The following is a 12,980-nucleotide window of genomic DNA, read 5'->3' as shown; positions in this document are numbered from 1 at the left end:
TAGAGAAAATAGTACCTGATAGTTTGTTAGGTCCTCTCAGCAGTTAAACCCTACTAATTTAATTGCTTCTATTATTTCTAGCCCTCTCAGCTAACAGGCAATCTCTATTTACATTTTAACAAACAATATAATTAGCAATTAATTTCCTAATTCAATACCCAAACCAGTATTATTTATCTCTAAAGAACTAAAGAACAGAATATTTTAAAAGGTTACCTGGAAAGATTTGTTATGCAATATTTATAGAGAATAAAAGGATGGTCATTTATTTATTTTTTTTTTTTGGTGGTACGCGGGCCTCTCACTGCTGTGGCCTCTCCCTTTGCGGAGTGCTCCGGATGCGCAGGCTCAGCAGCCATGGCTCACGGGCCCAGCTGCTCCACGGCATGTGGGATCTTCCCGGACCGGGGCACGAACCCGTATCCCCTGCATCCGCAGGCGGATTCTCAACCACTGCGCCACCAGGGAAGCCCAAGGATGGTCATTTAGAAAGGGATTTTATTCTTCTTCTGAATGCCTACTAATCAAGTTGCTTTACTATTACCATGCTCATCTTGAATAATTAATATCTTGCAACTGCCCTTACTCATTTTTTATCATTTTCTTTTAGCTTTGACTTCTCATTTCTCCCCAAACCATTTTAAATTGTACTTACAGAAGTTAATTTCAACTCTTAGCTTAAAAAAAAAAGTACTTAGCAAATTCTACTCACTAACCTTGTATGTATGAAACTCCACTACCAAGTAGCACAAAGCCTAGCAACCAGTTCTTCTTCTAGAACTACTTTAACGTCATAATAAATAAGATGGCCTGTAATATTTACAGGGTGAAGCTACACTTCTTTACAGAAGAAGATGGCTAACCAAAGATGGGCAGTTAGGTTTACCTACTTCCAAAATGAAAGAAACTAAATGAAACCAGATGAAAAGAGGCAGCCACTATTATATTGCTAAATTCAGTAAAGTTTAACATCTCTTCTGGCTTTATATCTGTGTAATAATGCAGTTTTTCCCTAGTCAAAGATGATGCTGCTGAACTTCTGCCAATATAGTTGATTTCCCTGTGCCAAGCACCACCTCCCCCTCCCACTAACAGTAGAGGCTTGAAATCTTTCAGATAAAAATATTCAAGCTAACTACTTACCAGAGGCGATTGCCCTGAGTAAAAATAATAGCCCACAGTATTAACTATTTATCCTTTCAGACTTTATTGTAAGACCTTGATAACCTGTAAATATATCAAATTCCTAAGAATTAAGATACAAAATATGCTGAGTTTTCTGCTTCTGAATCTTCAGCCATTTCAACAATACCGCATATTACATGTTAAAACAATAAAGAGGTGACATTATTTTTTTTTAAATAGGAATTTGAAAAGAAGTAAAGCCAAAGTTTCAGAGAGAAATAGGAATGGTTAGTAAGAATACAAATTAGCAGGTGCATGGAATCTAAAGATAGGAATTTGCCACAAAAATTAAATAACCTCTGGTCTGTGTTTTATCTCTTTCTGAGGTTGTTTTTTTTTTTTTTTGAGATGTTGTATTCAGTTCTCACATGCACAATAAGCTATCCATTTTTCTTAAGTAATAATAAGTAGGGGAAAAAATGGGGTAACTAGTAAAATAAGAAAGGAAGACTGGTAAGTGTAGTCAAGTTCTAGAATACAAAGCTAGAAAGGATCTTAGAGTCTCTCTAGCTTAGGCTGACATAAGAGTCTCCTAACTGGTCTCACCTCCTCACTCCTACACACCTCCAATATATTTTCCAGATAGCTGCCAGTGATCTTAACACATAATCCAGGTCAAGCTCCTCCTTAAAGCTCTTTGCTTTCCATTGCCCTTTGGTCTCTTTCCCAGCTTAGATCAAACGCCCTGCAGGATCTTGTCCCTATCTATCTCTCCAGTCCCATCCTTGCATTCATTTCTTCAGGCAGCCAGCCAAATATTTATTGAGCTTCTACCCCGTGCCAGAAACCGTGCCATGACCTGGGGGTACTGTGATGAATAAGTGAGAAACCCTCTCTCACAGAATTTACACTCCAGTAGTGGAAAGAACAAACAGATGATAAATAGGTAGATAAATAAACTGAATAATTAGAGACTGTGATAGGTGATGTGAGGCAAATTAAAGAGTTACCCTCTCAGAACCCTGTCAGAGCACATATGACCATTTGTAATTATTTTATTCATTTGACTACTTACTTTATGACTGTAAGCTCTGTGAGGGCATTATCATGTCTGTCTTGTTCACTGCTACATCCCAACCACCTAGCAGTACCCCTAGCATGTAGTTCAATATTTGTTAAATGAATGAATACTTGTTTCATCCTCTTTAAGTTAGTGATGAGTAAAGTCTTCATGGTTACCAAGGTCAAAGAAGAGTCAGTAGGAAAGCAGGAATTTAAATGAGGGACTCTTAAGTTTTAGTCCAAAATATTATACCACATTCAAAATATTGACCTCGGGCTTCCCTGGTGGCGCAGTGGTTGAGAGTCCGCCTGCCGATGCAGAGGACACAGGTTCGTGCCCCGGTCTGGGAATATCCCACATGCCACGGAGCAACTAGGCCCGTGAGCCATGGCCGCTGAGCCTGTGCGTCCGGAGCCTGTGCTCCGCAACGGGAGAGGCCACAGCAGTGAGAGGCCCGCGTACCGCGAAAAAATATATATATATATATTGACCTCAAAACTCCACTGATAATGTTTACGAAGCTTGTGGCTGGTAGCTGGTACTGGTACGCCAAAACTGACTTGAGAATCTCTCAAGATTTTACATGAAAAGTTTTAAAACATTTAAGGTTTAGGTGAAATTTCCTATGAGAAATACTTTAAATTCCAACAAATAAATAAAGATGAAGGTTTAATGCCAATGTTTCCTTTCAATGCATGCTAGAACAATGAGACCTTAAAGAACTCTTTGTAAAAGAACTATGATAGCTGAATGTTCTAGATGTTTCCTGGCACCTATGTGGCAGCGTTATTGATATTTTCTTTGGTTGAATCATTTAGTCAGAATATTATTTCATATTAACTTATAAGTAATTTACTAGCAAATTTTTAAAACTTCCCAAGAACTGAATCTGTATATTTAAATGTTTTACATATTACGTTTTTAAAGATAGGTTAAAAACTGACATGTATGTAAGATCTACTATGAACCAGCTACTGTGTTATGTGGCATATTATTTCATTTACTACATCTTGGTTTACAAATTTTTAAAAATTAATCTCAGCATTTTAGAAATTTGCCAACATCTGATAACTTGCCCATGCCTCTTCCTCTTGAAATAATGCCTTGGAACAAGCTTGATTTGCAATATATCATAAAGATGTGAAGACCAACAGATTTTTCCCAGTAGAGGTCTCATTTCTATAAAATATAGTTAGTAATCATAAGTAGGAAAAAATCCTTTCTCAAAAGCTTTAGATAAGATAGACTTTTTTTTTTTTTTTTTTTTTTTTTTGTGGTACGCGGGCCTCTCACTGCTGTGGACTCTACCGTTGCGGAGCACAGGCTCCGGACGCACAGGCTCAGTGGCCATGGCTCATGGGCCCAGCCGCCCCACAGCATGTGGGATCTTCCCAGACCGGGGCACGAACCCGTGTCCCCTGCATCAGCAGGCGGATTCTCAACCACTGCGCCACCAGGGAAGCCCATAAGATATGCTTATTACTATGATAAGTAATGACGATTCATTTTTAAAAAGGCAATCCCCCCCCCTTCATGAGTCCTCCTAATAATTATCTCATTGCTTTACATTTATTTTTCTTCAGCAACATTAGAGAACATAATGATTCCCAATATGATTACAGCTACTGATAGTCAGCCAAAGAAAAAAAAATACTTTTATCTAGTCCAAAAGAATGGTATTGAAAAGAATGGTATAAAACTACTTTTATAAAACAGTATAATTTACTGTGAAGAAAATGCCTCACATAGATTTCAAAGAATATAATCTGAATGACCAGTATGAGCAATCACTGCAATTACTGGAATCTGACCATTATTTAAACACAAACAACACATTGAGCTACTAGAGCTTAGAATAAACTCAACCTCACAATGGAGACATATCCACCATACAGTGTATGTGTGTTAAAGAATATTATATGCTCTCATGTTTTTTATGAACTTTTCCCAAATCTATGTTTATATTTTCATTCATGCTTATATTCTAAATTCTGTCTGTAGAATTTCTTTAGTTATGAAAGTGCTTCCTATTTTCTTCTGGCTTGTTATTTCTTTACCAATTTCATTTAGTAGTGCTACCATCCTACCTTAATCTCCAAGCTGTTTTTCTATTTTATAGTCCACATACTATAAGTATTTGGGACATCTATCAGGGTCTCCATCATCCACCCACATACCTCCTCTTGGTTTTAATTACTTTTCATCTGGATTTAACCCTCTCAACTGAGACTGTTCTACTTCAAGCAGTTATAAACATTTTTTCATCACAGAAATCTCTTCCTCCGATTTAGTCAAAAATTCCTCCATTTCAACTTGCCTTCCATCCATAGTCAAGTTTACTCACAAATGCTTTCTGTATCCCTCATCCCATTTTGTTCCTAATCCTCATATTAAGATGAATATACTTAACCTCCTGCCAAGACATTTTTTTTTTCCTATTATTGGGACCTATCTCCTCCAACAAGCCTTTCCTAAATGAAAAAATCTGAACTGTTCAAATTATAATCTAATTTTGTTTTAGCACCTTTGTGTGTGCATAAGTCATCCAGGTAGTCCAGGAGAGAGATGAGCTCAGTCAGGGTAGGTCCATGTTCTCCCTTGGGACCAGTTTTCCCTATATTCTACACCTAGGCACAAGTACTCCATTGCAGATTAAATAATGAGCATATTTTTCACTGCACATATTTTTTATTGCACATATTTATGTAGGCAGCTTCCTTCTCTACTCAGAGGATTGGGTGGAAAGAATAAAGCCAATATTTTTTAGGAGTTTAAAACCCATTAGTGGGTCACTGAATTAATTAATGGGTCATAATCAAAAATTTGTTAATGAAATAGAATATAAAAACAAACAAAAGTGTCCTGCACACAATAAGTTCATGAAGCTTCTATTTCTGATAAATACACATACATATTTATGTATATGGGAACTGGGTCACGACAACGTGTATTTCTTATTGTGGGTTATGGTCAAAAAAGCTGAAAGCCCCTGAATTTGAAGCAGTCTACGATGTCTTCTAAATCTATACAATTCAAATTATATTAAAAGATTTAGTCTAAGGAACCAAGACATGGCATTAAAAAAGGGGGCAGAACTTAAGGATACTCAAAAAAACAACCAGCAAAATCACTTTTTCTTAATAAAATGTCACTATTAAATTATATCCTTAGAACTATAGAATCATAAAGCTTTTAGAGTAGGAAAAAAGTTCAGAGATCATCTAATCCAAGTTTATCGCTTTAATACACAAAAGAAACTCAGGCCCAGAAATGAAAAAAATGTCACTTCATTTATTCAGTAAGCATTTGCTAATAAGCATGTATCATGTACCAGGTTTTAGGAGTGGGTTTGTGGATAAAGAGAAGATGTCTAAAAAGAGCTCAGAGTCTATACTGTATATATGCAAGTAAACACTTACATTTATTACTGAAATCAAGGTCATTTATAAAGAATAGAAATCAACTAACTCAATCTGGGCTCAGTGGCAGAGAACTGTTATTTTTAAAGAGGTGGTACTTCTCAGTCTTAAACACAAGGAGTTAGCCAGGTAAAGGAGAAAGAAATAACATATACTAAAGTACCATACTAATGTACAATAAAGGAGGACACATTCAGGAAACTGCAAGTTGAGTTTGTATATCTGGAATATAGGGCTCATGCTGAGGAGGAGCCACAGCAGAATACCCAGAATTTATCTGACATTTAATCTTCAAACCACTATGTGAGGTAGGCACTATTAATATCCCCATTTTGTAGATGACAAAACTGAAGCACAAAAGGTGAAGTGATCTGCCTAAGGTTAAGTTGTGAAGCGAGGATGTAAAAGCAAGAAAGTCTAACTCCAGAGCCTATACTCTTATCCTCTATACCAAGAGGTTAGAGAAAACAGGCAGGATCTAAATGATAAAGGACCTTGCGTGCCCTTCTAAGACTTCAGATTTTATGTTAAAGGTGACTCACGGTCCATGAAAGGTTTTAAGCAGGAGTGACATATTCAGACTTATTTTTTAATGAGGTCAGTCTGGCAGGTATGTGGTTGGAATGGAAGAGGAATTAGTGGCAGGGAACTTAGCTAGTCATAGCTAGAAAGATACTACAATAATTCAGGTAAGAGAAATGATAGATGAGCTGTACAGTGGCAGTGCTGGCACCAGAACCCAAGTCTACTGACCACCACAACCGCTTAAGAACCTCCCATTTTTCCCCTTAAGTCACCATACTAATAGTTTAAGAAATCCAACCTCAGGAACAACAGCACATTCCCTTTCGGTCCCTTTATTAAACAAAGCGTAACCACTAGATGTGTTGCATATATGAAAGTGACTAACAGAACTGCTGGAGAACGACGGAAAGTCAATTGCTATCTGCAGTTTTCTCACCTTCTTGACTTTTCCTTCTCCTTCTTCTATATACTATTCCTGGAACTTTCATGTTCAATAGTCAATTTGAAATCAATGTTCTGTCTAGACATGACTATTATAACCTAACAATTAAATACACCACAGAGGAAGCTAATGTGGTCCCAGCTGTGGTAATAAATATACTCTCTGGTCTGGTCAAATTCTGGCTTAAATAGAGGTGACGAATGAATAATAATAAGAGATAGACTTTTTTAAAGCAGTAAGAGTTAAAGAAAAACAGAATATTAGAAAGGGATATGAATCAGAGCAATGTAAAGTTCAAGCCATTTGTTTCCAAGAGAGTAACACCAGTCCCAAGTTTGTGTGGTATTCCAGAAACCAACAAATGAAAGAACAGTAGAAAAGACTATCTGGTCAATTCTCAAGCATTCTAAATTCAATCCCTTTAGATTTAAACCAAGGGTGAGCCCTCCTGAACCACCCTTGAGACTAAGGAACAAGTGGGTTCCACAAGCAAGCAGCCTACAGTATAGGCAGGGAAGTACAGAAGAGACAGAGAAGATAAAGAAGAGAGGAAAGTAGAAACAGAATCACAATGAAAGGGAATGGAAGAAATGATGAGTTACAGAATACGGAATAAAATTGAGGAGTGCTAGTGACCTCAATATCAAATGTTGCCAACCTTACCTAACTTACTGAGGGGCACCATGATATTGGCAACATTAAAGAGCATGAAAAGACAAATTTAAATCACAGATTTATGAGACACCAACAATGAGAAATAAGAATAATGACAAAACTAAAAAAGCAACAAAATAGTTTTAGAATCTAAAGAGACAATTTAAAGATTATTAAAATCTCATTTGGTTTAGTTATGCTTTAATTCTCATGAAACGATGAGTCTGATGGACACAAAAGGTGAAAATATCAGTTAGTACCAGAGATATGTCTGGGGAGATGTGTTACAAAGAAAGTATGAGACTTACTTGTATACTTTTCTGTGGGAGCAACTTCAGAATTTTTCCTCTCTATTGGTTAGTGCTACTTATTTTAAGTATTTCACTGTAATTCTTATCCTGGCTGGCTGAGTTAACTTCCTTAAAACCAGAGTTAAAAACAGGTAAGCACTTTTTAATTATGGTCAAATTTTAACCTCAAAAAGGACAAGGTCTGCAATAGATCATAGAATATTACTTAGCAGTATAGCCTAAATGAGTCTAATGGTAACCAAAACCCAGATAATGATTCTCAAGAAAATTATGTAATTAAGAAATTATTTTAAAAGTTTCTTAAAATTAAAGTTTGCTAGGTAAAGGAAATACTCAAAAAAACCCACAAAACTCAAGGTGTAAATTCAGTTTTTCCATTCAGGTAAAATACAATAATGAAAATATTTCTTCCATAGGAAACTTACAAAACTTTCAGATACCATATTAATCTCTCCCTCTCCCTCCCTCCTTCTTCTCCTTCCTTCCCTCCCCCCCCACACACACACCTGCTGCCACCACATCACTCACAGTAATTTCAATAAGGATAAAAGGCAATATTCTTAAAGATGACTATTATTGCAAAGAAACTACTGAATCAAAACAAATATAATTAAACTTGATAATTTGACCAATCATTCATCATATCCGTGAATATGCAGTCTTCATAAGTACTCCATTATAACAAGTGACTGGAGAAAGTTTATTCAAAACAGTCAGCAAAATATTTTTATTACAGCATAATAGGATGAAATAATGTGTATACCTATTTTTCTAATCATTCTAATTTTACAAGATAATGAAAACTCTCAATACAAGGTCAGCTGGAGATCATCAATACCATGTACCTGTAAAATTTAGATGACTAACTGTGTGAGGGGGAGCAGAGACCTTTTACTAATACACGAATGCTTTTTAAAATTAAGAGTTTAGAATAGGGCTTTTCAACCTGAACACTATTGACATTCTGAGCCAGAAATTCTTTGTTGTGGAAGGCTGTCCTGTGCATTATAGGATGATTAGCCAGCATCCCATCCTCTACCCAACAGATACCAGTAGCACACCCTCCCCTCCCACGCAGTTGTGACAACCAAATACATCTCTAAATGGCCTCTGGGGGAGAGCTGTGGGGCTGGGGAGCAAAAGTCACCCAAGCTTGAGAACTACTGGCTTATCATAAACAGAAAAAAATGAATTGAGGGAGAGGGTGTTGTTTTGTTTTTCTTCTGGTCTTAATGTTCCAAGATATTATATTTGAATTTGATCACGTACTATATTTGAGAGATACTGCCTTTGAAAACAAAGCATGTAATATCTATCACTTGTTAGTCAAAGTTCAGAAGAGTCCCAGAAGATTCACTGTACTGCCAATGACCCCTCAACCACACATACACACACATCCATGCACACATCCACACACAGTATTGCCTAGCTGAACTGAAGAAAATGCACAAAATTACTGTATTTCCATTTCTTATTTCATCAAATATATGGACCAGACTGTTCCAGTTCCCACAGAAACCAAGAGAATTCTCAACTTATCCAATGCAACTCAAATACCACAATAGCTGCATCACTCTAGATATGATAAACCTAAGTCCTAGAGCAAATATTAAACTCATCCTCACATTTTAACAAATTTGGAGGATGATACAAACTAACCATAATGCTTTAAAAACAAAACAACTAAGAAGTAGATTGGTGTTTTGAAACAGAACCTGAGGAAGAAAAAGACTAATGAAAAAATTGAAAATCAAAGGGAATGTGAAGGCATTTCAGCATGAGGGAAAAACTCAAAAATGTTTCCCCCAGAATGAGAGGAGTGAATTATACACTTAGCCATATCCTAGATAGTCTACACAATCAATCTCCAGTATACATACCATGGGATGGAAAATGAAAAATCAAAGTCCACAAAATACTAAAGAAAACAGTAAACATCCATCCTAAACACTGAAATAAAACTGCTCTTTACTACTGTTCTTCACCTGATTTTTAAAAAAATCAAATACCCATAAACAAAAAAAATTACAACTTCAGAAATTTTTTAATTCTCATAAAAATAGCCATCCTCATGCTTCCAGCAGGCCAGATTACATATTACATAGAAAAATCAATTCGGAAAAATAAAAATAAAAATCCTTTTTTAGAGTGCATTTGATGAATAACAAAAGCCCTTTAAAAAAATCAGATACTTTAATAAAAATCTTCATGTATAAATATGGATGAAAGTCTTTAAGATTTATTTCAATTATCTTCAACAGAATTATATTTTAGGATTGTTTATTTTTTAAAAAAACTATGCAACGATACTTAGTTTAATGTAAGTGCAATATCTATGTGCTCTCCAGCAACAAAATTACTTTATTTCAAAATTTTAGCTATTAACCTCCTGACTCAGTGAAAATAATCCTACAAGAAACTAACGCTCAATTCTTTTTATTCCCAAGCCAAGCAAAGGAAGCTGTAAGATCTATAGCGACAGCCTTCTTTTCCAGAAGTAATACCTTGAGGCTGCTCAAGAATAGCCTCCTAATGTGACTCAGGTGGGTCTGGGAGGGAATAATGTCCACAATCCCTTGGTCAGTGGCCATGATGCCCCTCCTCCTCAAGGGCAGAAGATCAGAAAAAAGGATGAGAACAAGAGGAGTTCACCAACCAGAACATATAGGGCCAGAGGAGGAAGAGTACTACAGGAAAAATTAAAACTACATGGTTAAGTTATGTCACAAAAGCAAGAGGTTTAATGTTATCCAGTATTCATTCATTTCAGAGACACCATTGTTTATCTTCCTCCCCAAACCGTGCACAAAAAGAACTGTCAGCCTGCCTTAAGCATGTTCTTTCTTCCATTTAAACAGACATGATTCTGTTGGTTAATCTCTGGCAATGATCGCCATTTCACAACACATTCAGCCCACCCGGAACTGATCAATACCACTACAGACATAAGACTAGACTTTATCCATTTATTAACCACAAGAAAATGTACCATTCAGCAAAATTCTATACATTACAAAAGATTCTATTAGAAAGGGGGGCAGGGAGGATGGGTGGACACGGACACACACACACACACAAATACACACACCACAGAGGTACACAAAGAAAAGACTACCACCCTCTAATTTCCCTGTGGCAAACGAGATAAAGACATGGCCACGAAACCTGTCAATTCGTTGTCCCCCTATAATTCTATCTCACAACCTAGTACCTGAATATTGAATTTTATGATAAATAGATCCACTGCCACTTTAAAATTGTTTCTTCTATCAAACTAACTCTCCTCTTAGGTACATTTGCACACCTCTGAGCTAAATGCTGTATTCATTTACAGAATTTCAAATACAAAAGACTAGTTTTCCAACCACTGGTTGCAACCACAGAACGTTCTCACAAAATCAAAATTTCAAATATAAATGGGCCAGATTATTCTTCCAACCCTGGAAGACTATAGTGTATCTGACAGTGTGAACAATTTCAAATGGGCTGTTCTAAACCGAAAACAATGCTTCAATACAACGCGTTTAAAATAAGTATTCCGTAGGTAAGCAAAATCTCTGCCAGAAAAGAGCACATAAATGGTGGTTGAAAGCCAGCACATTACCAACACACAGCGGCATACCTCTTCTGCACTGGGTTATTGCTAATACTCCAACAACAACTACAACTATTTTTAACACTGCTGGACACTAAAGTTGAAGAAAACGTGAGGGGAGACCTAGATGAAATTGCTGATATAATGCATTGTTTCTCACGGTCAAAATTAAGTAGCAGCTGACTTGATCTCTGTTGTGATAGTCATTGAAGCACTAATTAAAAGACGTTAAAACACAAACAACAACAACAAAAACCCACCCTTATTTTGGAGGATGCCACACTAAAGGACATTTTGGAATACACCTTTCGGGTCTCAAACCTTTGCATTAATTGTCACTTGTGGTATTTGCGGCTTAATTTCAACCCAACCAGCGCTGTCATCCAGTGTTACAGCCACAAACCATGACTTTCTCACTTCCACAACAACAGAGCAGTCACTCTTACCAACCTAACTCAAAACGAGGAAAATTCATGGAGATTTCCAGACCATAATCAGTCCTGGGGGGCGGCCGCCGAGGGGCTCGGGGTGGGGGGAAACCTCCCCAGGCTCCGCTGAAGCTCGTTGACCCGACAACAACCGCAGCCGCCAGCAGCGGCAGCGGCAGCAGCCCCGCCGCGCCGCGCTCCATGCACCTACCTGAAGAACAAGAGATAAGAAAGACGGCAAACGCCAACTTTGCAGCAGCTCCCATTTTCCCGAGGCGCCGGGGAAGCCGTAGGAAGTTCTCGCTAGATATCCAGTTCCCTGGGTCTTCCTCGGAAACAAACCTCCTGGTGTAAAATCAACCGTCATAAAACATATTCGGAAGCCCCGACCAAAAAAGCGTTCACGGGGTCAAAAAAAGAGGAAAAAAAATGAAAAATAAGAACAGCGAGCACAACAATTAAAAAAAAAATGCACCACGGGGGAAAAACCGCCACACACAAGCACAACACACAAAACCAAACAACGAAAAGCCAACAACAACAAAAGCGGGTTTAAATCACTGTCAAAATCACTGTCAGCTCCGCTCGCCTCTCGGGTCTCTCGGAACAAAACGCCAGGCTGAGGAGACGAAGAGGCGGCGGCTGCGGCGTCCGCTGCCGCCCGGACAGTCCGGGAACCGAGCTGGGTCCGACGTCCGGACCGACCTTCAGCCCGGACACCCAAAGTCCCCCGGACCACTGGCGGTTGAGCTCGCGGCGGTGGCGGCCGAGGCGGCGGCGGCGGCTCGGGGAAGGAGAGGCGGGCGGCGGCGGCAATACAGGCGGCGGCCAAGTTCTGGTCCAGGCTCTGGCTCCGGCTCCGGGCTCCGGGCTCGGCCGCGTTTTCGGTCCCCTGGCCTCCGCCGGCCCCGCCCCCTAAACTTCCGGTTCCGGCCCGAAGCTGGAAGCCAGGCACCGCGGAGGAACGCTCCGCAGCGGCGGCGGCTGCGGCGGTGGCAGCGGCGGCCGGGCGCAGCGCGCGTGCCGGGCCGGGAGCGCGAGGAGATTGTCGGGGAAGCAAGGCGGGAGCGGGGGAGGGGGGAGAGAGCGAGGGCGGGGCCGGCAGGAGGGCGAGGAGGCGGGGCGGGCGGAGGCTCGATACCGCGAGGCCTCGTGGTTCGGCCTGCTTGGCCTGCTGGGCGGTGGGGCTCCAGTGGGTGGCAAGTGAATGCTGTTGGGGTCTCGAGTGCGTAGTTTCCTAATCGTGCTCCACCGGCCTCTCTGCGGAGCGCACGCCCGAATGGTCAGGGGGAGCCCATGAGGAACAGGACCCCGGAGCGGTGCGGGTGACTGGTGACTCCTCCGGTGGGGGGCGTCTGCGGCGCCCTGTCTTTCCTCTGGGGGGACGCCTCGTCCGCTCTGAAATCCCGGGCGCCGGG

The 12,980-nt window shown here is 39.6% G+C and overlaps 1 protein-coding gene across 2 annotated transcripts in view; it reads right to left on the bottom strand.

Annotated features, from left to right (window-relative positions):
- The window catches only part of ACVR2A (activin A receptor type 2A), an 87,466-nt gene extending 75,021 nt beyond the window's left edge, over positions 1-12,445 (bottom strand). The window contains exons 1-2 of one of the 2 annotated variants that reach the window (XM_067025977.1): positions 12,152-12,445; positions 11,774-11,907 (exon numbers count right to left, since the gene is read on the bottom strand). In XM_067025977.1, the coding sequence (XP_066882078.1) occupies positions 11,774-11,828 (55 nt within the window). In that variant the 5' untranslated portion in view covers positions 11,829-11,907; positions 12,152-12,445. The remainder of the gene's footprint in view (positions 1-11,773; positions 11,908-12,151) is intronic. The other variant, XM_067025978.1, reaches the window with a different exon arrangement.
- Between the last annotated feature and the right edge of the window lie 535 nt (positions 12,446-12,980).

The sequence above is a fragment of the Kogia breviceps genome, chromosome 2, assembly GCF_026419965.1.
Source record: "Kogia breviceps isolate mKogBre1 chromosome 2, mKogBre1 haplotype 1, whole genome shotgun sequence".
In the NCBI taxonomy this organism is placed as follows: domain Eukaryota; kingdom Metazoa; phylum Chordata; class Mammalia; order Artiodactyla; family Physeteridae; genus Kogia; species Kogia breviceps.
The sequence above is the reverse complement of the archived record's forward strand: the minus strand, read 5'-3'. Positions and strand labels throughout refer to the sequence as shown.